This window comes from Dermacentor silvarum, chromosome 1 (genome assembly GCF_013339745.2).
Source record: "Dermacentor silvarum isolate Dsil-2018 chromosome 1, BIME_Dsil_1.4, whole genome shotgun sequence".
In the NCBI taxonomy this organism is placed as follows: domain Eukaryota; kingdom Metazoa; phylum Arthropoda; class Arachnida; order Ixodida; family Ixodidae; genus Dermacentor; species Dermacentor silvarum.
Window position 1 is genome coordinate 213,293,246 of NC_051154.1, and position 25,830 is coordinate 213,319,075.

The following is a 25,830-nucleotide window of genomic DNA, read 5'->3' on the forward strand; positions in this document are numbered from 1 at the left end:
TGAACACCACAGCACCGAACAGAAAGAAACTTGGTAGCGAACGCCGAAGTAGCTAGGCCTAGCGTTACCAGGGTGGTGACTACGGCTGCCAGTGGATCTGTGTGCGAGAGCGCCGGTTCGAGGAGGCGAGATAATCAAAATGTCGGCGGTGGTGGCTACTATTAATGCCATTTCAGACCTGCGGTTATCGCAAAAAGTCCGGAAAATTGGACAGCAAAGGTTTTTTGCATCCGAAATTTCAGATGTTCTTATACATTGTCTCTATGGGGTATGTGGCAGTGCCACGAGAGTGTCCGAATTATCGGGCATGTCCGAAAAGTCGGGCGTCAAGAAAATAGGTCGTTGACTGTATGTCATTTCTGTTGCACCTACTTCACTTTACATGCTAGTGTGATCAGAAGCAACCTCCCAACAGGAAGTGCTTCATTTCAGTGATTATATTATTACAGTAAATGTAGCCGCATTAGTAGAAGAGGAGGAGTGTTAGCGGAGAAGACGAAGAAGAGAACTCTTCTTGCTCGTCGGAGGCTCGCCCTGAGGCCTGTTCAATAAACACCGTTTGTCGCGCGTCGTAACAGTTTTTGGTGGAGGTGCTGGGTACTTCAAGTAACGACGGACCCGGAGCCATTTATTCTTCGCCGGAGTCGTCGCCTCGCCGGACTACCCCCTGCGCCTGTTAACATGACCAACGAAGGAGACGCTCGGGGACCGATACCTGCCGCTCCGGGATCAATGCCTGCTGGTACGTGGCGCTACTACCGAGAACCTCGGGTTTTCGCCGGGAGAGCAGGTGAAGATGTAGAAGAATGGCTCAGACATTACCAACGGGTAAGCAAGTCCAACGGCTGGAACACCACCGACCAACTAACCAACGTTATCTTCGCTCTCAGTGACACTGCTCTGATGTGGTTTGAGAACCACGAAGAATTATTAACAACGTGGGAACGTTTCGTTCATGACCTAAAGGAATGCTTTGGCGACTCGGACGCAAAAAAGAAACGCGCAGAGCATACCCTGGCACAGAGAGCACAGCTACCAGGGGAGACTTGCACTGCCTACATCGAAGAGATCTTGAAATTGTGCAAACAAGCCAACGCAAGAATGTCCGAGGAAGACAAGGTCGGACACCTGCTCAAGGGCATAGCAGAGGATGTCTACAATTTTCTGATCGGCAAGGACAGTCTCGCTTCAGTGTCTGATGTCATGAAGCACTGCCGTACGTTCGAGGCGCTGAAGATGCGCCGAATAACGCCAAAGTTTGGACGATTGGCCAATGTTACCACTGTGGCCAGCATCGATATGAGCTCTTCATTTGACTTGGCGTCGACCATACGACAGATCGTCCGCGAAGAGCTAGACAGGCACACCGAGACGACACGTCGCCTGCCTGATGTCTCTGATGCCTCCTTTTCGCAAGCCCCGGCGACTTCACCACCTTTGAATGGATGGCAACCGTCTGTCAGCGTCGCGAATGTGTCAGAGTACCGACACGCACCGGCATCGAGAGGCCACTACTCTTCGGATACCCGATTTGAACCTCACCCTCGTTACGCACGTTCCTCGGGACGCCCCACCACTGGCAATGCTCCGCGTTACGACCCAGTCATTTGTCCTAGGCGTGCAGACGTGTCTGACAGCTCTGAAGACTGCCGCAGAAGCCGTCCGCTTCCGACATGCTACGTCTGCGGCGTCCTTGGCCATATATCCCGTTTTTGTCCTCAACGCCAAAGGTATCCGTACGATCAACTTGCTGCCCCAGCCCCCAACGCCCAATGGCCTTCTATGGCGCAATCGCCTTCTAGCAGCAACTTTTGGCAAGGAAGCTTACGGAACCGCTCACCTGCCTCCGATCGTAGCGTGACGCCACCTCCTGTTCCTCGATTGCACCGGTCTCCTTCACCACGGCATCGTGCAAGATCACCACCGCCGGAAAACTAGAGAGCGCGGCCAATGGAGGTGAGGTCGCTGGAGATTCGCTGCTGAAAGATATGCCTCCACCTGTGTTTATGTTGAAGAACAAAGTGAAAGTCCTCGTTGATGGTGTCTACATTGGCGTTAGTGGACACCGGTGCTGTTGTCTCTGTGATGAGTCTCGCTTTCCAAAGGTTATTAGGACGCAAAGTGGTATTTCAATGGAACCAAGTGGCAACATTTTGTGGCGTGAGCGGGGATTCGTTGCGGCCTGTTGGTTTTTGCACTGCACAAGTGTCATTGGGTGGTAGAGTTTTCACGACTGAATTTACAATCCTCCCCCGTTCCTCACATGATGTTATATTAGGTATTGATTTTCTGCAGATGTGCGGTGCCACCGTTGATTGCCGAACAGGGGAGATGTTTGTGAGTGGTGACATTTCTTACGAGCTCATGCAGGATGCTCCAAACGAGGATGGCGCATTTCATGCCTGTGAGGACACTCTCGTGCCTGCTTTGTCAGCTGTGTGTGTGCCGGTGGGCTGCGCTACTACCACTCATCGGGCCTTCGATGCCACAGTAGAGCCGGCGTATTTACCGTGCACGAAGAAGAACATTTTTCTGCCACATTGTCTTGTGTCTGTTGCTCAGCGGCGCTCCAAATTATGGGTTGTCAACCCTTCAGGCGAAAACGCAGTGGTACCTGCTGGCATGAAGCTTGCTTCCTTCAAAGAGTACAGATCGACGCCCGTCGCCGTGCTCACAGATGCTCCACATACACGAGTTGACATCTGCTCGGAGGACTCGAAGATTCTGCCAATGATCAGCAAGTCGATCAGCATGGACGAGCGCCATACATTAGTGAACGTCCTGACTAAACACTTAAGCATCTTCGACTTCGCCCAGGGCGATAACGCGCCGTCCATTCCTGCGTCTCGAACCAAGCACAGAATTAACACGGGGTCGGCGCAGCCTGTTCGACAGAAACCCTATAGAGTGTCACCGTCAGAGCACCAGATTATCGACGAACAGGTTCACGAAATGCTACAGAAAGGAGTAATTCAGGAGTCATCTAGTCCGTGGGCTGCTCCAGTTATACTGGTGAAAAAGAAAGATGATACTTGGAGATTTTGTGTGGACTACCGCCGTCTCAATTCCATTACCAAGAAAGACGTTTACCCTCTTCCAAGGATTGATGACGCATTGGATTGCCTTCATTCAGCATCCTACTTTTCTTCTGTAGATTTGCGATCGGGTTACTGGCAAATCCCAATGCACCCGGCGGATAAAGAAAAAACGGCCTTTATAACCCCGGATGGCCTTTTTGAGTTCAACGTCATGCCGTTTGGGCTTTGCAATGCACCCGCGACTTTCGAAAGATTTATGGACACAATTCTTCGAGGCCTCAAATGGCATATTTGCATGTGTTACCTAGACGACGTTGTCATCTTTGGAAGCACTTTTGAAGAGCACAACAGGCGCCTGGAAGTCGTCTTAGACTGCATCGAAAACGCCGGCCTAGTACTCAATTCTAAGAAATGTCACTTCGGTGAGCGGCAGACATTGGTGCTTGGCCATCTTGTAGACAAGGATGGTATCAGGCCTGATCCACAAAAGACAGCAGCTGTTGAAGCGTTTAAGCCTCCTCGGTCTGTTAAAGAGCTTCGTAGTTTCCTAGGCCTCTGCTCTTATTTTCACCGATTTATACCTGCTTTTGCCGATGTCGCCTATCCCCTGACTTGTCTTCTGCATAAGGACGCCGTTTTTGAGTGGACTCACGAGTGTGACGCATCTTTTCGTCAACTGAAGTTCTTACTGACGACGGGTCCCATCCTTCGGCATTTCGACCCAGCTGCACCAACAGAGATCCACACCGATGCGAGTGGCGTGGGGGTCGGGGGAGTCCTCGTTCAGCGATGCGGCCGGAACGAGCATGTCATTGCTTATGCGAGTCGTACGTTAAGTAAGCCTGAACGCAATTACACCGTTACGGAGCAGGAATGCCTAGCGGTGATTTTTGCTGTGCAACGTTTTCGCTCGTACGTGTATGGACGCCCATTCACAATCGTCACAGATCATCATTCGTTGTGTTGGCTTGTCAATCTTCGTGATCCCTCTGGTCGACTCGCGCGCTGGGCTCTACGTCTTCAGGAGTACAACTTCACAGTTTCATATAAGAGTGGTCGCCGACACGCTGATGCTGACTGCCTTTCGCGAATGCCGCTAAACACCACTCTTTGTGATGCCGATAACTTTGATCACTTGATTGCTTCTTTGGCACCTGCATTCCCTGATAAAGAGACCTTCGAGAAGGAGCAGCGAGAAGACTTCAGCTTAGAGCCACTTTTCAACGCGCATGACTCCACAACAAGCCGTGGATTTTGTGTTCGTGATGGCCTCCTCTCACCACTCGACACCGTATCACCCGCAAACAAATGGGCTGACCGAGCGTACCAACCGCACACTGGTGAACATGTTGTCCATGTACGTCGCATCGGACCATAAAAACTGGGACGACATTTTGCCATTCATTACATACGCTTTTAACACAGCAAAGCACGAGACTACTGGCTACAGCCCGTTTTTCCTACTCTACGCTCGTCCGCCGCGTCACACACTGGACACCATATTTTCTTTCTCCACCCACGACGATCTCACCATCGCCGAGACTCTGTGTCTCGCTGAAGAAGCTCGACGCTTGGCCCGCGTACGTACTCTGGCTTCGCAAGAGCGGTCAAAAGCACGGTACGACAGGCACCATCGGGATGTCACCTATTCTCCAGGGGATCTAGTCTGGCTATGGTGTCCGGTGCGCAAACGTGGCCTGTGTCAGAAACTTCTTGCCAACTATACTGGCCCGTACGTTATTGTTGACCAACTCAGTGAAGTGAATTATCGACTGGCGCGTCTCACCGCAACTGGACGGCGCTCCGCCAAGACTGAGGTTGTGCATGTCGCTCATCTCAAGCCCTTCACACCGAGAACTTAGCTGACTTGCCCGGCGGGCTTCGTCTAGGAGGGGAGGAATATTACAGTAAATGTAGCCGCATTAGTAGAAGAGGAGGAGTGTTAGCGGAGAAGACGAAGAAGAGAACTCTTCTTGCTCGTCGGAGGCTCGCCCTGAGGCCTGTTCAATAAACACCGTTTGTCGCGCGTCGTAACAATATATAGGTCTCTCACTACCAGAAAACTATTTGACGGACACCAATTTATGCTGGCCTAATTATAAAATTGTGAAAAGTGAATAGGGGTGTCGTGCCTTAGGGTGGCTTTGTTCTAATCATGTCATGACACAATAAACAAAAGCTTTACAAATTAAGTAACCAGACTAAAATCGGTGGGATTCCCTGAGCTCTATATTTGTAGAGTGGCTGAAAAAGTTATCAAGATGGTCAAGGGTGTGAAACCACAAGGGTCAAGAAGGAGCAGAGAAGGCACAGAGCAAAAGCGCGTCACTGTTGTGTCTTGCAGCCCTCGCTTTTCTCATGGACTAAAGAATGTTGCCAGCCAGTTTGGTGTTGATGTTGTTTTCGACACCCCTAACAAGCTGCAGCACCTCTGCCAAACAGTGGAAAAAAATAATGACAAGATAAAAAAAAAATGTTTGTGCTTTGAAAGAAAATTCAAGGTTCACTAGATGCTAGACGTGTGTAGTGTATACGTTCATTCATTCATTTTATTTCCCATCTTACAGCACAGATGGAGGGGTTGTAGAAAAAAGCTGCGCAAGGACAGCTTGACGAATCTACAAACCTAATATTCAGCAGGGGAGCAGTACTGGAACTTGTAGAATTTTAAAACATAGATAAGTACACTATTGCCACTGATAAGTTGCCATTAACTTGCGGTCAAGTTTACATAGGCCAAGCTGGCCGATGTGTTAATACACGCTAAAAGAGCATCTTCAATCACTGGATAAAGGTCATTATTCACACTTAGCCGACCACTGTAAATGCTGTCATGGCAAACCTTTTTTTTTTGTGATACCTTGTTTATTTGCATAATGAGTGCACTCTCCACTCTTCCAATCAAAAAAGTTTCTTCTTTATCTCGCATAATGATCACACCCTGAACTTGCTGCCGTGAAGTAGGAGAGTCACGGTACAATTTGGTGTCCAATACAGTGTCCGACGCACCGAAATTACAGCCGGATCCCAGGCGTTTTGCCATGTCATAGTGCTGAATTGGATGCCTGGCGTGCAACAAAAGTAGAAGATACACAGTACGATGTGGTGTCCAATACGGCGTCCGTTGCGCCAAAATGGCTGCCGGACCTAAGGTGTTTTGCCGTGCCATAGCGCTGGATCAAATGCTTGCGCACGCCAGAATTGAGGCACACGTCGGATCCGTCTGATATGGCATCCGACGTGCGGGAACAGTAGTCAAATCCAAGGTGTTTTGCCATGCCGTAGCCTTTGATCGGACACCTGTGCATGCCAGGATCGACTCGCATGTGGGACACGATATGGCGCTACGGCACGGCAAATCGTCTCGGATCCAGCTGCTGTTCCGGTGCGTTGGGTGCCATATCGGTCAACAAATCGTACCATGTGTCTCACTATTTAGAGGTGGCTGCAGAAAAAAAACTGGCCAAAAATTTACCCCGCATAATGAACACACCCCCAACATTGTGCAAGTTTTTCAGGAAAACATAAAGTGCGTTCATTATTCGAGTAAATACGGTACTTCAGTTCTGTTTGCATATAAGAATAAACTAACACGCAAGCAACTGAGGCTTACCATATCAGAAAGTGTGCAGATATTTGCGTTAGTGAGCCTTCTGTCATACTCATTGACAAAGAATTAGCTTTTTTGAACAAATGACCTCTTCATATTTGTTGCTGTTCTTTTATATTTCTTTTGTTCTGCACATGCTCATTGTAGACTGCTGAGGTATATATTTACTATGTTTTGCAAAAATAAATTTAGTTGCGAGTCAGTGCTTGTTTGTTAAGTTCCTGTGTTCTTTGTTGTATGTGTGCGCTGCAGTTTAACCATGAATAATTACCGACTCAGCCAACTTTCAGTGTTTTCGCAATTCTTATTCAGTACTGTTATTTTTTTAATGAGCAGTGTCATTATTGCTGTACACGACATCAGCAAACTTAGCTGTCGTGACAGACTTAAGTATTAGTATATCTTATGTGTCCCAACCTTCACACTTGCTATGTGTCATGTTTTTACTTGCAAGAAGTGTGTGGTGCAGTTTATACAATTATAAAAGCGCATCAGTAGTCCTTAGAGGCGGGCCATTCTGTGTCCTGGCACCTCTAAACACTCTTTCCCATGTACTCTTTGTACTCATATAAATTGGGCCCTGGTGATAGAAGGTGTAAGGGCTGCCCCTGCCCCGAGCCATCCGCCTCAGTGAGGTTACTGGGGAAAGGGGCAGACACGCAGGTGGGATTAGACCGCGTGTCCTGTCGTAGAAGAGATTTTCTGGCTGCATGGATGGAGTGAATATCATAGGAAAAGGAGATAGGTGGGGTGTCAGGTGAAGAAGCAGCAGAGTAAGTGATCTTGTCGACTAGATAGTAATAGTGATCCTGACTGTGTCCCTGCGATGAATTGGGACGACCTGTGAAGCCTATGTGTCTTTTCACAGACATGCATTGTTTTGATAACTTGTTTTATTTTTGAACAAGTTAATATGGATGTGAATATGCTTACCTAAAAATCTTGTTCTTTTTTTTGAAGACAAGTGCTTGAAAATGTTTTTGTTTCTTTGTTTTTTTCAGGACTCAACTGGTGGAGAGCAGCTGCACTCCTCTGTCACGGTGTTGTCAGAGAAGAAGCTGTTTCTTGGCCAAAAGGTTAGGGCCTTGGCATTTTGCTTTGTTGTTGAGATTACTGGCAGGTAAACTTTAAATGCAAGTTTTACACACTGCTCATACTACCTTTCACAGTTGCATAGAGTCTGAAATAAGTTAGTGGATGGGGTGAAAGAAAAGGACACTGCAGCTTAGAAAATGTTTGCTGTGTGGTTTCTTGCACCAAAGCTCATTCTTGAAGTGAAGTGTGAAGGTGTTCCTCCTGAAGCCCCAGCCGGTAGTGATATTTAACATTCTATGAAAACTTGCCTACGTGAAATGGAACTGTATAGCTGCCACCTACCTAGTGGCCGGTTTTTTTTTTTATATATATATATTTCTGCATTAGATTGATGTTTGTTTGTTCAAAGAAGGTTCTCCTGCATCGGCAGCTGTGTTTCTCATTAAAAGTTTTAAAGTAATGCAACAGAGATATCATTCACTAAAAGGGCTTTTCTGCAACATTTCAATTTCTTGCAGTGCTAACAACACACAGATACAGTAAGACGGCAATTACCATATAAATCGAAATATATGTTGACCTCTTGCCTTGAGGTTAACTACTAAATAGATAGATAAAATAAATAAATAAATAAATAATAATTCAGCTGTACAGTGATCTACCAAACACGGATTCTCGTCTGAGGATGGCTGATTAGCTTTTGACTACTCACAGCGTAGTTATCGTTGGTGATGGCTAAGATCGTTTGATGGCGACAGAGTCTGTCTGTCACTTCGCTTGTTGCTGTCGCTTGAATTTTGTGTGCATGTGGTTGCCTCTTAGTATGTGCTTCGCGAGCCAGCAAAACAGGTGCAGCGCTAAGTGATGCTGAAGCTACCAAAACGTGACAGCATGGGCGGTGCAGGGTCAAGTGAAAACTAAACTTTTTGATTACCTGTCATTGTCAAGGGTTCTTTTTTTCTAAGAATCAAATAAAAGTGGACAAGTAGCATTTTCATCAGTCTTATAATGCAATGCAATGATCTTTTTATTCTCAGTGGCTGAGTACTAATGAGCACTAGGCTGTCCCGGTAGAGTCTCAAATTGTGTCCTACATTTACCTCAATTTCTTGCTTCCTGAAGTTCTCTCACAGTAATATTCACACCTTAAATGTTTTCAAGCGTTAATCTATCATATTAGCTTGGCTTAATATATTTACCTTTAGTGCTCCTTTAAAGGGATGGTCTCCGGTTTATAATTGCTTCAGGTTTTTTGTGCGTTATTTACAGGCTGCGGTGCCCGACAAGATATCTCTTGCGTGTTGCTGATTTGTCCCAGTGGGTAATTGTTCCTCTGCCGCAGTCTAATAACAAATCGCTAAATACTCGCTTGCTTTTGCAAGTCCGCTGCCTCCAGTGAAGATAAGATGTTCCTACTTCATGAAGCGAGGCACTCGCGAGTGAATTCAGCTGCCTTTGCATTAAATCAGATCTGCGTTCACCAGGAGAGTTCATGCATGATGATTGTTAAGAATTCCACTCTGTTGTCTTTGCATTCAACATGAAACAATACAATGGCAGGAACAGCATAACGCCTGCGAAATCAAGTTTTCACTGAAAGTCAACAGTTACACTACAGTAGCCTTCTGTTAATTCAACTTCGAGTAATTTAATTTTTGGTTATTTCGATCCCAAACGAAGTTCTTGACCGGTGCTCTTCTTCTTCTTTCTGGGGTTTTACGTGCCAAAACCAGTTCTGATTATGAGGCATGCCGTAGTGGAGGGCTCTGGATTAATTTTGACCACCTGGGGTTCTTTAATGTGCACTGCAACGCAAGCACAGGGGCGGTTTTGCATTTCGCCGGTGCTCATGCATTTCTATGGAACAAACGTTATTTTGATCCTAAAATTGGCATCCACTGGATAATTTGAACTTGATCAGTGTGCACACACGCACCTGACCCCTATGGTGACCCCAAATAACGACCCCTTTAGTGGCAGCGTCTGTCTCGGCAGAGCTTAGGGAACAGTGAATGCGCGAAACACACATCATCTACCCTCAAAAACGCCTATTTTCGGCCCGCCCTATGAATATTTTCAAGCAGTAACGGTAGCTCACATTGTCTGATTATGATATTTACCCAATTCTAACACACATCTTTTGTTTTCTAAGAAAATTGGGTCGAAAATTACCGGCGCAGTGCAGTTGGATATGAAACCAAAACCGCCTCCGCGGCGTTCGTACGCTTTACCACATAACATGGCTGCATTGCACAAAAGGGAAGGAAAAGTAGAAGGAAAGGAAAGGACAAGTAATACGAAAGGAAAGGAAAAGTAGTAGGTCAGGTACACACACGACAACCTTCGCTTACCCCCATTTTCTCGACAGGGGTCAGGTCTGGTGATTTGCTTTTGTGCTTTCTTATAGTTATCTGACAATAATTTGAATTCTGCCAGAGACTGCTATATAAGATGAGGGAGTAGACTTTCGCTAGGTTTTTAGAATACTTTACCTATATTTCACTTTTTTGGATGCCACCTATAAAACCAGTTCTACTCTGTTATCTGAGCAATTGTGACAGGGCACACTTGAACCACAGCAAAGGGCTGCATTCTGTCAATATATTATTTTCTTTTGATTCTATTCCTCCCTTATCCATCACTAAGTAGATTGATCACTAAGTACAGTGTAGACCACTTATAACGTAAGTCGCCGGAGTCGCGAATATCCGCACTATAAGCGGTACCGCACTATAACCAAAGCAACAATTTTCAAGGCCCGCACATATGCAAAACATGTGCACCGAGCCTCCACGCGTATGCGACAGTCGAGGAATGCGGCTAGAATGTTTGCATTCAATTTACAGTCGAATCTCGTTAATTCGAACCAAATCACACGACGGTGCCTCCGACCGGCATTGCTCCGGCACCGCCATAGAGTAAAAGCTTAGGAGAAGCCCCTCAATGTCGCACGCGAACAAAAAAAAAAAGAAAGAACGAACGAAAGTAAGGAAAAAAAACGCGGCGTAAATTTCACCCTCTCTCAAATGGCAAGTTCGCCGATTCTGCGTTGCGCCGGAATATGCGTGTACGTGTCGATGTCTCAGCCACGCTACCCTAGCCACACGTAGAAAAATGGCAGTCAATCCTTCTTTCTCCTTTATGCTTCCTCTACTTTCTAGTCAAGTGTTGACCTTGCACGCTGCGGCAACGGCACAGAGGGAAGCAGCGGCGCTGTCCCAGGCCGGCCAACGAAACTGCCCACGCCGGCAAACGCCCGCTTCCCGATAACGGCAGAAAACGAAACTTCGAGGAGCTGGCGCCGCGCTGGCTGGAGTGGCGGCGCCTGCACGGTGACAGTTGAAAGTGAGGGAGCTACAAGGGAGGGCGAGGGGAGCCACCGAAGCGGCGGAGTTGCTGAGGCGAAATCCGCTTCCCTGCCGCCCTCCTCCCTCACATTCCACGGTCTCTGCGTGCGTCCTTCGCCATGCCGTGCCAGTGCCGCCCGCTCCCTGAAGTTTCGTTTACTGCCGTTATCGTGAAGCGAGAGTTGGCCGGCATTGGCAGTTTCGTGGCCCTCGCTCGCTATGCGCGCCGTTATATTTCAAATATCACGACTCGCACTCAAGATTCTGGTTTCAGCCTCACTGGCTGTTCGTTTCCACCATGTGCCCTTCTCCTCCATTTCGTCTCTCTTTCTTCCGGGAGCACTCCTTGGGGCGCCTGTTTGTCGTCTCCGCTGACTTTCGTACTCCCAGGCAGCCACACTGTAACCGGTATTTAGTTTTCTGCAACTGCACTATAAGCGATACGTGTATACATGGAGTGCTATGGGAAAATTAACGGGAGTCTGAAAAGACCGCACTATATCCGGTCCTGCACTATAAGCGGTTACGTTATAAGTGGTCTATACTGTATATACCTTTAATTTCACGCGACTATGGGCAAGATGTGTCGGCATATACGAGCCACATCATTCTTCGCACATTGCCAAGCACGCTATCGTATCATAGTGCGGAAATGCTGCGGCTCTTCGATGCGTACAATGCTAGTCACACGAAATATCGTGCAAATGAAAGCATCTATCAAAAGTGATCGTCCAAGAATACAGCCCAAGTTTGTCGTGTGTTGCTGCGCGCAAACATACGCTTGCCCTTGGCCTAGACCATGGAGCAAGAATTATTGAGGAGGTGAAACAGCGCTAGCTCTGGCATCACAATAAAGTCACAGTGTCAGGCACGGCGCTGATGCGCCCTCTGTCGTGAGTCGGCTCGCCGAGAAGGCAAACCGTGCGCGGCGTGCTCTCCGAAGAGGCTTGCCAGTTCAAGGCCATTAGGTGGCTATTGTCCACTAGCGTATTTCGCATGAATGGGTGTGTTTTTTGCGCCTCTTCGCCGGCTCCAAATGCCTTGAAAAATTAATGAAAAAAATGCGTCACTTACAGAGCAATTACCTGCGTGATCTACTTTTTTAAACGCAAGAATGATAGATTAGGTATGATTTGTTCCAGCGAATGATGCTAGTTACCCTCTATGCCATTAGTTCATATTTAAATTTTTCTTCTAACTTCTTCCCCGCCGTGCCTTAGATGATTGAAAGCATCATTAATGACCATTGCTGGGAGCCGCTAACTCCTGCGATAGTATCGCTTCAGGTGTCTGACGATCCATAGGACGCTGGTAAAAAACGAAGTGCGCGGAATGCACTGTGCCTACTTCTGTACCTGTGGGTCAATTTTCAAACATGACAATTCATTTTCTTTGCTGCTGCTATTCAATTTGCAAGAAGGCATCGAGTTGGTCCAGAGCTTCCCAATGCCTCACCACCCTCCTGGTCGAAGTCTGTAATATTCCAGCACCAACCTATTGCTAGTCCTCTTGGTAACTGCTTAACCGCTTCCATTCCGAAGGCCTTGTTTCATATTGCCAAAACAGATGTACACAATTGCTGTACTTCGAATTTTTTTTTAATGTATGGATGAATTCTATTCAGGAGGTTGGACGACAAAAATTTACGTCTTGTTCTTTGATGCAATAATAAACAACAAAAAAAGAAACAAAAAGAATCCAGCTCATAAAACTTTCCGAAACCACTCTTCTGAGCAAATCCATTAGTCATTTGCTAGCTTTGACAGCTTCTTCGCTTGCGCAGTCCTGCCTCGTACGCATTCCCATGTAGTAGTGAACAATTCTGGCTACAGCGTCATATTTGTGTTCGCGGCACGGAAGGTGAGGTCGAAGTTTTGAAGAACATGGTCAACAGTTCCTCAAAAAAGCACGAATGGAAAGCGCTCGCCTTTGTTGCTATGTGGAAAGTGCACAAAAAATCTGAGAAGCCATCGCCGCCGGCGCTATGCAGAAGCCCGCGGGAGCTCTAATAGATACAGATGGAGTTAAGTTGGCTGATACAATCAGCTTGCGTGCATTGAACGACATCCACGTTGGAATCCGGGGGCCACATGCACGACACTCGCGCAGGTTGTTTATTCTTTCACAGCCGACATCGTTTGAGTTCTTAGAACAGCGCTGCTTTTTGAGACAGGGATTGCTGGGAATGTTCGCGCACTTCCACTGCGGTGCCCAAGATATACGAACATCTAACGGAGAAGCGTACGTAACGAGAGACCAAGCAGCTGCCTCACCACGCGCATGTCGATCAGCGGCATATAGGCCATATGCGAAATTGCTGCCATGTATCGGAGGTCTGACGAAGCTACCGATGCGGCGCCATGTTGAAGGCATCTGTCCAAGTCATATTGCTGTCGCTGCTACAACTGTTTGCTTATGTAGTTAAACCTGGATATAACGAAATTGACAAATTCCCGGAAAACTTCGTTATAAAGAGGATTTCGTTATATGCAGGTTCGGCACGAAATTTCGAAAAAGAAATGCTTACTGTATTTACTTGATTCTAACGCGCCCTCAATTGTAACGCGCACCCATTTTCCGTGACCAAAAGAGAGGGAAAAAAAATCCTTTACAGTACCGTGCACCTCATGCTTTCATACAGAAATACAAATATCGCTCAAGATTTACTCCCAATACACTAAAGTTGTGATGAACAAAAAAGTCCCAGTTTCGCCCGAAATGCGAAGCATCGATTGCGACAGAAAATTAGCAGATAGCTATACGAAGTAAGGATAGGACCAGGAGTGGGCCGTCCAGCGGGCCAGGGCCATTGCTGAGGATCTCGGAAGATTTTTCTCTGGTGATGGACCCCTGGCAGCCTAGTCCCGGGCACCAACAGTCATAGCCGTTGGACAAATAAGTTTATTCCTATCCTAGTTTTATCGGCCGTATAAACTTGTAAACATTCGCTATTTAACTAAATTGGTCGACTAATGCCTAAGCACACGTACTACAGCACATGGTCGAAGCTACGGGAGCTAGGCTCGAAGTGCGTAGGAGGCGGCCATATTGAAATGCTGATGGCGATATGGTTGCGCAAATTTAGGGTCGTACTCGATTCTAACGTGCAGGCAATTTTTGGACCCGTTTTATCGGAAAAAAGGTGTGCGTCAGATTCGAGTAAATACGCTAGGTAAGCAAAAGGGTAACAGACGGCAGAGCTCACCCAAAACATTTATTTCACAGTAAAACACTGCGTGACTTTGCTTTGTTGTTTGTTCATGATGGACGGTAGCACTGACCGTTCGTACAACATCTATGAACACAATGCTGCTCTGTCATCGTCCAGCGAGCCCACGGTGCGGGCTCTTCGCGGGCTCGCTGGACGATGACAGAGCATGTCCATAAACCATGTGAGCACAGCTTTGTTGACGTCGGTCACGCCCGCGGCGGCAAGATCGCCGGGTCGAGGGATGCAGGCCCGCCTTGCGCACGCTGGCACGCACTCACACGTGCGCTCGCCTCGCAGTCGCCGGGAATTCGAGCACCGCCGCCGCTTCGCATTCCGTCGCGGTGGAGAAGGTGCTTCCAGTTGCTGCTCGCACAAAAATGATGAAATTTGGGGCGAAATCTCTAGGTTGTCGGCGGGGAAAATTCATTATCTCAAGGGGGTCTCCCGCTGCCACTTCGTTACGTAAATACATGTGCTTCTATGGAGTAACGGCAGGGAATAGAAAAACTTCGTTATATCCAGGAATTAATTATATGGAGGTTCATTATAAGCAGGTTTAACTGTATGTGCTTTGATCATAATCAATCTGAGCATAAAAAATGTCAAACGAGCGCTGTACGGACCTGTCTGTGTTAATGACGTTTCGTAGTGACTTAGTTGACAGTTATTACGCGTCAAGAACTGCTTCACAACGATAACGCAGCTACGAGTTCATCACCGAATCAGATGTGAGCCTGCCGTCGTTGAGAATGGAGCGATGCGCAGGGTAATAAACTTTCTCTTTTTGTTTTCAGTGTGGCGCATAAAGCGTTTTCAGCCATCTGAATATCCTGAGTACAGTGTGCGAGAGAGAGAGAGAGAGAGAAACAACTTTATTTGCGACATTACGAGGTCTTTAAATTAGCTTCCAGGTGGTCTGAGGGGTGGTGGCTGATTGCTTGCCACGACCGTTTCGGCCCAGTTTGTGACTTCTGCCTGACTTTGGCAGCCAGTCGCCATGTCGCGTGGCGACTGGCTACCATGTCTCGTGGGAGGGAGTTGGCAGTATTGACAGTGGAGGAGGGTTTCTCTCGCATTCCCAAAGAATGTGACTTCAGGAAGCCTTCATGCAGTTGCAATGTTGGCCCAAGAGGAAAGGCTTTCGTGCACCAAGGCAGGCTTGCAAATGCAGTGTGCGAAGGTCAAGAAGAGGCTCTCGCGTGCGACGCGACCATGCGCTGTGACGACGATACGAGCAAGAAGTTGTCAGAGCAACATTTGTTTCAGAAAGCTTGAGTGCAGTAGGGTGGCCACAGTATCTTTCCGAGATGTGCCGATAAATAACACGTTAGGTCAATTAAATTTGCGTTTCACTCCGTCGCCTCGGTGCCTACGGTGGTCTTGCGGATCTCGCCGCATTGCAGCTAGGCTAGCTTTTGCGACGCCGAGGAAACGCTGACAAGAAAATACCTCAACAAAACCAACAATCGCATACCCATGGTCGAATGTAGTCTACTTTCCAGAACGGTATTTTTATTTTCATACAAGAAGTGTGAGACACACCTGAAGCCCCTGACAGCACATGGAATGCTTGAAAAATGTGCACAGTGAACCATATCCCACCAAACGGTATCTTGTGAAACTCCACAATCGAATACAAACTAAAAACAACTCTGCAGCACAATCTGTGTGAACCGATAACGCGCACGAGCAGCTCTTTTAGCGTGTATCCATTATCGAAATGCAATAAACAAACTAAAGATTTCAAGAGCAACGTAGGCCCATGCGCGAGCAGCCGCAATGCGCCTCTAAAGCTCGTATACATGAAGGCGACTTGTCTGTGAAGTAGATGGTAGTGAAAATGCAATGAAAACTGTCTAGCTTAGGCATGAATCAAAATGTGTAATCACGTGCGCGGATGCTATCATCGTATTTCCTAAGAAAGGCAAACGTGAAGACGACCTTAGCTGTTAATAACGTGAGCACTGGAGTTGTGAGCCGGAGCACTCGAAACATCCACAGCGAAGGAAAATAACATGCAGGGGAACAGTTTACTGCTTACCTTCGGCATCCCGATTTCTTCGCTGTGAAGGAAAAAAGAAAGTAAGCAGTAAACTGTGACTCTTATCAGGCACCATACGTTGATACGTAGTACATTCCGTACGCTCACATGCAGACTGCTCTTAGACTCCAACATGGCAGGTATGCACACGACGGCCGCCAGATGGCAGCAGATTTCGCATAAGGCCTGTAGCCACGTTCTTGGGGGCTAACACAAACACAGGCACTGCCGGGCATTGCGGCATTCCCGTTGCGGTGTGGGAGATACACAGTTTACTCCGTCAAGCATACATATGTAACAGGAGACCTGGCGGCAGCGTCGCGCTCGAGTGCGATTCTTCGCCATGTCCAGGGGTAGTGGCTCGCAGGTTTATTTATGTGTTCGGTGGCATGGCCAATGCACCGGGCCACACCGAGGTGTGTGAACCTCGAGCAGGAGGGCCATGTGGCGTTTGTTTAAGTGATGTTGGTCTGTGTGTTCCAAAAACCGGACTGGAAAATGGGGGCAGGCACAATGTGTATAATTTATGATCGCGCCTACTTCGAAAAGAACTGATTGGTAGAATGTGAGTGAAGAGACTTGAGAGTACTGTCATAATTCGCAAGAGTGGGTAGAAATGAAATGGAGAGCGAGCGAACCGAAAATCGGCCGCCGCTGGTCGATGTATGCTACTTTGTCCTATAATAAACTGATGTATTCCTAAGCTTGCACTCCCTGAGTGCAAAGTGTCACCGGACAGCGACGAAGGCCCTTTGAAGAATCGTCTGCGTGGAAGACCTGGGAGGATAAACTTAACTGAAGGCCTGCAGATCGCAAAAGAAACCGCGACAGCTTGCATGCCTAAATTGGGGAGCTTTTCCTCCCAAGGTCACCTACGCATGCGCTCGGACGATCGCGAGTGAACTGTGGCAGGGTCGGCAGACGTCGTCTGCTCCGGGATTACTACTAGTATCTCGTTTCAAGCGCAGTATGACATGCAATTAGGATAGTATTCATTAATAGCTGCTGCTAAAATGTCCACCACTGCTATTTCTTGACATTACAGAATGAAATTGCAGAGAATGAAATTGCAGAAAATTTACAATATATGAGACGGTATCACGATTTTTGTGCGTCGCATCCATAGAAGAACATGTAAACAATAGCAACATGCCTGAGCGTCATCTGTTGTGCTGTGGTGAAAACTGCATTTCCTCCTCGCCCGACCGTGACTTTATAGGGCCGCCCGCGTACGCTGTCGCAACCTAGCAAATTCCTCTCCTCAAATACTTCTCTCTCCATGGCCTAGACATTCCGTGGTCACGATTTTTTGGCAATGCCTTTTATGCTATTCCTTTTCACACTTTTTGCGCTTCATCAGTGGTCAGAGCGACGCGTGATGCTCTGCACATGTTATCGATGGGATCAGCCAGTCATGAACAGAGAATGAGAAGAGTTGCATAGGATCGAGTGGAAAGCGTCGTCACAAAATCGTGGCCCGTATCTCCAGCATTGTCGTGCTGTTTTTACAAATAACCAAAAGTGCAGTCAATGCATGCAACCAAATTCTCATCGGTGACTACTAACTCGACTAGGCTTCGCTAGTTCCGGTTTCGCGGAGTGCTGGTGACAAGACCAGCGACCGTTGTTGTGTCTGGCGGTCCTTCGGGGCACAGGAGGCCGGCGCCGAACCAGACGCTTGAGGCTTGATCATGTAGAGCACGCTTGACGATGTAGAGCACGCTCGACCATGGAAAACGCTCGGAGATGTAAACGCTACCACATGCAAAGATGTTAGCACGTAGACGGCTCCAATATTATGGAGCCCATCCTGTAATATACCATGTACAGTGTATATAAAACAGTTTCCTAATCTCCCTGGATAACTCCTCCTCTTGGCACCTGGCACGGCACCATACATGGAACCTTCGTGGACCCTCGGACCATCACCATTCGCAACAGTGGCTGGCAGCTTATGGGATCGGCCTGCGTTGGCTACATCGGTGTGGTGAGTGCTACGTGTTTGCTTCTCTTTTCGCCAGACTCATTAGCGCAGGTGACTAAGTCGGTAATGGTGTTTTGGTGTTGTTTGTAATTTTGTCTCGCAGACCAAGAATATAGTGTCTCGTGGGCTAAATTACTAAGGGGAAGAAACACAGGGTGCACTGTAAATACAGATAAGTTTGAAATCCAGGAACTCCTCAAAAGTTGTGAGCCGATGGGCATTTTGGTTGTCCCTGCGGTAGGCAAAAGTCAACAATTGGAGCTTTTACAGAATGAGGAAGTGAGTGGGGAGAAGGCCGGAGAGGCCAGGAAAATTGTTTCGCAAGCGAAGAGAGGAAATTCTGCGATCTCCCGATGTGGTAGCGATAAGGACGGGCTTAGGGCCTGAGTTTGCGCTTCATGTCGCCAGAACTCTCTAGTACAAGTAGCTAGTTGCTAGGAGAGTAACTGTGTGTTTTCTGGCGGGCACCATTTTGGGAAATTCACCTTCTTTAAATAGCGAATTTAGGAAGTGTGAATTTTGAAGGCAAACAAGATCGCTATGGAGAAATTCAGAGTGCAGGACCTCCTTCTAATTTGCGAGGAGTTAGGCATTTCGGTCGACTCCGCAAAAACGAAAGAAGCGGTTCTCGACGTCATGAAGGTAGAAGAGGTGACGGTCGAGGAAGCTGATGAAGCTTGGGAGACAATTCAGGAAAGAAACCAAAAGGCAGAGGAGTGCAAGAGGCGCGAGCTTGAAGCTGTTGAGAAGCGCGAGAGGCGCGAGCAGCGTGAAGAAGCAGAAAGGCGCAAGCACGATGCCGAAATTCGCGAGAGGCGCGAGCAAGAGGCAGCGCAACGGCACGCTCTTAGGATGAAAGAGCTCGAACGGGAAAATCAGATGCTCAGATGGCGGACAGCGCGACGCCAGCTCCACACTTTCGAGACAGACGAGGGTATTGTTAATTTCCTCGCCGGTTTTGAACGAGTGTGTGAGAAAGAGGGTGTCAGCCGGGACTTGTGGGCTGAGCGATTAGGAGCACTTCTCCCGTTTAGTGTCGGCGCGTGTTTTATGCATTGTTTGTCCGAGGAGAAAGCGCGCGACTACGACAGGGCTAAGAGGGCTTTGTTCAGGCGCTTTGGTGTAGCATGGCAGGCCGACTTCGAAGGCCCAAAAGACAGTGAAAAAGCCGAGCCTGTCGAAGGTAACATTAGCACTGAGAGGACTAGTGTAGAAAGCTTTCGAAAAGGTGTGATGCAAGTGGCACACACACAAAACGAAGAGAGTGGCGGATTTCCCGCACCAGAAACGGAAGGCCCTTTAGGCCAAGTGTGTACGGCAGCGGCAATTTCGGCCAGCCTGCCAGACAAGGTCACGCATTGCTTCTCGAATAGGTCGGAGCAAATGCTGAGGGAACCGGGAAAATCCATCTCCAGCAAGGTAGCTTTCAGGGCAAAAGCACGTGAGGAGACTCAGGGACTGATAGGCTTATTCCCTATTGAGCAGCGGTCACAGGACCATGGAACGATTCCAGAGGCAGCTGTAAGCAGTGATGAGTTAGACGTGTTAGTAGCCGGAAGCGAGGTGAATGCGGTCACCGAAGAGAGCGGTGGTTTTCCCGCCCTAGAACCAGGGGCCGACTTCGAAGGCCAAGATGGCAGTGAAAAAGATTGCTCAGACAGCGCTGAGAGGGCTGCGGTGCCCGTCGTTAACGGACACAGTGACAAGCGCGAAGAAACAGCTGTTTCGCCATTAGCGAGGCTGTTCTGGAAACAGAGGCCGACTTCGAAGGCCAGCAAGGAGTTTTGCATGCTGTCGACGGCAGTGATAGAGCTAGGCCAGCTGAAGGTAGACTTCATGACAAGCCAGCTTGCTCAATGGTCAAATCTGGTAATGTTCTATTACAAAGGCAGACGCACTGTGAAACCCGAGAGGGCAACGAAATTTCAAGTGCGTGTGCTGATGCCGCAGGACCAACGAAGCATGCCAAACATAAAAGGCGTAAGCGCAGGATGCGAAAGGTGGAGGCGGTCGGGGCATCTCGAGTCAAACGTGCGAAGCGTCAAGGCGACATTGGTAAACGCGCTAAGATCATGATCCAGCCAGATAATGTGAAAAAGCGCAGGAGGGTAACTCCCAAGCTTAGGCGTTTGCTGAGGTCAAGGATCGGCGTGACGCACGTCGCGAAAAGGCGAGTCTCGCGAAGATTCACACGTAGTGACCGTCGCCTGACCGCAACGCGTAAAGTGCGCTGTAGACAGAGGGATGGTAACTGTCGCCTAACCGCCTCGCGTACAGCGCATTGTAAGCAGAGGGACAAAGGGAAGCGTCCTGTAGGCTGTTACAATGGCCGAGCACTCGCGGGGGAAAAGAAAAGGGTCTGCCTAGCAGATAATGGGACAGTGCGCGCACGGGTCTGTCAATGCCTCCCCCTCCCAGTACTTGGAAGCGGCTGTTCGAAAGTCGCAGCTACAAGGTGTGTCAGGCAAATTAGGGGGTTTTGCCTTATTCGCGACAGCAGCTTGCGAAATCCCCGGAATGCGCGACCCCCTCGAGTGCGTTTGAAAGAAAGGGGTGCGTTTGCGGCCCGAAAATAGAGAAAACAGGAAGACGGGTAGGATTTTTTCTTCTTTCGAATTCTGTCTGCCCGAGATTAGTTGAGTTTTGAAAGTTTGACAGGCGTAAAGAACGCCGTAGTTTTTTTGTTATGTTGTTAACCTTTCCCGGCTCAGGTTAGACTCACGATTTAAAGGGGAGTGTGTACGCGGCGACAGATAAAGAATTGAATTGCAAACAGTGTCAGGGTTGCAAATAGTTTAGAAGGTCATGCGCAGGTTGCGCAAGTTGATGACCGGAGCTTTTGCATGAGTTTGTAATAAGTCGTAGATAGTTTGCCCATCTGTTTATTTGGCATTTTCGGTATTAGGTAATGATTATGTAGCTCTCTGGTGCTAAGTGTTACGAACTATGAATTACTGAAGGTCAGTTCTCCCTTCGCCTTCCTGATCTGTGGAAGCTCTGATTCATAATTACCTAGCTTCATTACATAAACCCAGTCGGTGTCTATTTGCGAAGACACATCATCGGAAGTTTTGGTACTTGTCCGGATCAACGAGCACCTTGTGTTCCAGCGTTTTCTTTAGATAGGGGGCAGTCAGATTTTTGGAATTGGTAAAGTCTGGCGATGAGAGTGGCTTGCAGTGGCGCTTGCAGCATTGTGTGTGGCTGACAAAGGTCGCTCCTTGGAGCTTGGAGCTTGTCATTTCTGCAGCCCAGTCAGAGCCCACCTATGAAGAGGCCTTTGGTGGAAAATCATCATTCCTGGAAGCAGCGGCCCCATGGGGTTGAGCGAAGCAGGCATCAAACCGGCCGAGCTGCATGGAACAACTCGACCTCCCGATGCATCATCTGGCGGCGGGGGTGCTGTTGTGTCTGGCGGTCCTTCGGGGCACAGGAGGCCGGCGCCGAACCAGACGCTTGAGGCTTGATCATGTAGAGCACGCTTGACGATGTAGAGCACGCTCGACCATGGAGAACGCTCGGAGATGTAAACGCTACCACATGCAAAGATGTTAGCACGTAGACGGCTCCAATATCATGGAGCCCATCCTGTAATATACCATGTACAGTGTATATAAAACAGTTTCCTAATCTCCCTGGATAACTCCTCCTCTTGGCACCTGGCACGGCACCATACATGGAACCTTCGTGGACCCTCGGACCATCACCATTCACAACACCGTGCTTCCCGATGTCTCGAAATGAAAATATTGCTATTTTTGCTGTCTCAGTAGCCAAATTAGCTTACAGCTGTCCAGTCGGGGTCCGAATTGTCACATGGTGCCCTGTAAAGTGTCTGAAATATCAGTTGTCCTTATACGTTAACTCTTTTAAGATCAATTTGTTTCACCAAACGCGACCCCCCAGAGCCAAATTTCTTTATTGCCGATTTAAAATCTTCAGACTGGCCTATTTCTAAAAAAAAATTACCGCATTTTTGAGGGACCATAAAGCAACAAAAAAATATTTTGCATGGGTGAACATGCTTTGTTTATTCGTGAATATAGATGGGCTTGCATAAATGCTTAGAATAAACAAGTAAATACACTGAAATAGATATATTGTCGATTCGGCACTTGGGCAGCAGTCCGCATCGGTGGAGTCGCAGCTCGGCTCACTTGCAGCAGAGCAACCAGCGAGCTTGCCCATAGTGTAATCGAACTATGTATGTGAGCGCACGCAAGAAAACTCTATGGTTGGGCCCCCGTCAGAAAAACCATTTTGCCTTGCTGTGTGGGTGTGAATGTAGAAAAGTCTTCTCAGTGTAGCAAATCAGGCATGACTGCTGGATTGCTACTGTTACTGCCCCTGCCTGCTTATATAAAACATTGTTCTACTTTTTACTGCTAGGCGAAAAAAAAAAAAAAAGTAGGGGTGGGGTGACCTTGCACATGTAACATTGTGTCTGGCACCGCTGCAGCTCACTGTGATCCAAGGAGACATGGCAAGCGTGATAGTTGATGCAGCCATCCACCCAACCAATGCAAACTTCTCCCTTGCTGGGGAAGTAGGTGAGTGCTTCTGCTTGCTGCCCACCTACCATTGTTTGCTCTAGTGTGTGTATTATTTTTTTTTCTTGCTATGCCTACTCACTTAGCTCTTGTGTGTAATGTGCTACCAAGTGACGCATTTTTCAGAAGTCGCCCATTTTACCACTGCACTCCTCTCTGCTTCTTTATAGTCATTGCTGTTAATCATGTTGTGACTTACAGCACCAGACATGGGATGAGGAAATAAAAAGAGAAACTACAAGTATGTGTGCTAACTTCCGATTTTAATTAATGAATAACAAACTTAATTAGTACGGCATGAATTGATTGACATAATCTTTATGTTGACACAACAAAGAAAAAGCACACAAAAAAGGATAGATGGATCAGTGGAGTGGATCAATGCATACCTGCCAACTCTTCCGAATTTTCCGTACAATGTATGAATTTGGACCCGTCTTACGATTTTACGAATCTTGGTTCAATTTTTAAGGAAAAGTGGTTATATTCGAGAAATTATTTTTTAAAATTCCTAATAAAGTCACACCGTTGCTGGTGGCCGGGGGCGCCACTTACATAGGGGTGCATAGAGATGGGGGTGTGCGCCGTAATCATTATTGTCTGCAGAGTAAGGACATTTTTCACTCTGTGACGTTGCCTTCGTCATCGGGTCATTATACGACCTGACGGCGGCCGGACGTCACTGGTTGTCGTTACTCTCAACATAGAGACCCCCCCCCCCAGAGACGACGGCGATTTCGGGTCGATGCGGCAGGCACAGTTTCTGTATTGGAGGCTGTGGCTTGTCTCGCCTGTCGCCTTCGCTAGTCTTTTTTCGCGAGTATGACCTGTTTTGTGGGCCTCGCTTTTTTTTGTGCGACGTGCTGCTGCATCGGGCGCAGTGCGACTCCGGCACTCCGGTGTTTCGTAGCCGTAGCGGCTGCGAAGTGTGATGGCGTGCTCGAAGCCTCGTCAGCACTAGACTCTACCAGTACTTCCAAGTGTGTGTGAAGTCGTTTCCCGTGCCCCCCCCCCCCCGGTCGCGAGTTTACGAATTTGAAAGTCTTGTGGTTGGCAGGTATGTCAATGTGTTTTGCACTAAGATGGCAGTATGTAAAAATAAGTAATGCTTTGTGATCACTATAGAAATTTAGAGACATAACAGAATACCTTTCATTAGTTATATTTCTTATACGTGCTGCAGTGGTTTTTTTCCCATCTGCAGCAGCCGCATTCCAATTCGGCGGAATAGAAAAACATTTTTATGCAGTGTATGCTTGGTACAACAGACCATAGTAATCCAACAAGAAAGGTCTGTTATTTGAAGTACATTCTAGCTTAAATTAGTGTTGTAAAGTGTTGTAATATGTAGTGAAATGATGAAACTTTGCATATACCACCATTTAGTGTTTGATTATTGGAACCCGGAGGTGATTGCAGAAACAATAAGAAGATTGACCAAACTAAGTGATAAGTGTAGTCTATTATGTCCGAAAGTATGTTGCATGTGGATCTGTTTTAAAGGGGCCCTGAACCACCCCTTGGACTTGGTGAAAAAGTCCTCAAATAGCATTCGCTGCTGTCAACAGCTCAGCCAAGTTCTGCAGTCTTGCGTGGCGCGTGGAGCTCGTAAGCGGAGCGCAAAATCACGTTTCTCTCAAACGCTTCTTCTTTCTGGACGCTTTATTTCGTAATAAAGCCCATTCCCATATGCGGCTGCTATTTGTGAATAGCTGACATCAATGAAGACGGGTTTTTGGATCGGTGCGCTTCTTCCTGCTGTTACTGTGTATATTTATTGACGCAGTTTAATAAACAGGCTGAAGTAAGTGAAAATCTGCTTTCGAATTTCGACACTTCTGGAAGAAGCCGACTATCGTCTGCTCACGCGTGGCCGCACGATTAGGAATTAAACTTTGGCCATCCAGCTCCTTGGTGTTGTAGCCATCTGGTCTCGCTAATTTCAGCTAGTTTGGAACACTCAACTAGCCTCAAACCGTGCGAAACTTAAACCGTACTCACTCCTGGCTGCTCCTGGTGTGCCTTGGCACACTTCGCTTTGTAATGAGCTATTGATAGCGCTTTAAAATGCGCAAGTTGGATGTAGCTACTATGCATCAGTTAAGCTGGTGCAGGACAAAGCCAGTCCGTACTACGTAGCACAGCGAGACAGAAGCATATGTGTGCGAGCATGCACTCAACCCAAGTTGTGCACAAAGCAAACACTGCAGTTCCATGTAGCTGCTGTCTGCTACATAGCGTGGATACCACAGCTGCCGCAGGCTGCCGCGATGAGGCCACTGACTTAGGGTGCCTCGATGCCGGTGAGGAGGACATTGGGACACCCTAACTGGCTGAGCACACTGCGGCTCATTGAAGACAGCCACGTTTGGTGCATCACAGGCACCAAATTGGAAATAGTGGCGGGCGTCTACGTTGACATCCAAAGTCATATTTGAACTGTGTGCCACGGTGACGTTCAGTAGGCGGAGCATTGTGGGCACACCCCACTCCGCCGTAGCCTTCACAGTGCAAATCATTGAAGAAGAAGCGGGAGCACCACGAACGGTGTGTTTGATTTCCAATAACTTTGCTTCTGCTGAATGTATTGAAGCACTTTTTAAATGGAAAATTAGACATCCACCCAATCATAGCAATTGCTACAAAGGGTTCCTCGAAAGAAAAGCCTCGCAGTTGAAGAAAAATTTGTCCTGGTCCGAGAATCGAACCCGGGACCACCCATTTTCCGGGGCAGCTGCTCGGGTTCGAGGGACCACTGCCTTTCCGCGGTGGTCCCGGGTTCGAGCTCCGGACCAGGACGAATTTTTCTTCAACTGCAAGGCTTTTCTTTCGAGGAACCCGTATGGGTTTTCTTTGTAGCAGCTGCTACAATTGTGTGGATGTCTCCTTTTCCATTTAATTCCTTATCTACACGTAGCGGGTTTCCGCTGAACTATTACGTCGAAGCACTTTTTGCTGCAAAGTGTTTCTGAAATAGCCTATTTCAACTTCAAATGCATTTCTCCGCTTCAATA

At 47.8% G+C, this 25,830-nt stretch overlaps 1 protein-coding gene across 1 annotated transcript in view; it reads left to right on the top strand.

Annotated features, from left to right (window-relative positions):
• The window catches only part of LOC119436746 (core histone macro-H2A.1-like), a 46,778-nt gene that overhangs the window by 13,725 nt on the left and 7,223 nt on the right, over positions 1-25,830 (top strand). Inside the window, exons 4-5 of the mRNA XM_037703730.2 lie at positions 7,650-7,724; positions 22,726-22,816. Of these exons, the coding sequence (XP_037559658.1) occupies positions 7,650-7,724; positions 22,726-22,816 (166 nt within the window). The remainder of the gene's footprint in view (positions 1-7,649; positions 7,725-22,725; positions 22,817-25,830) is intronic.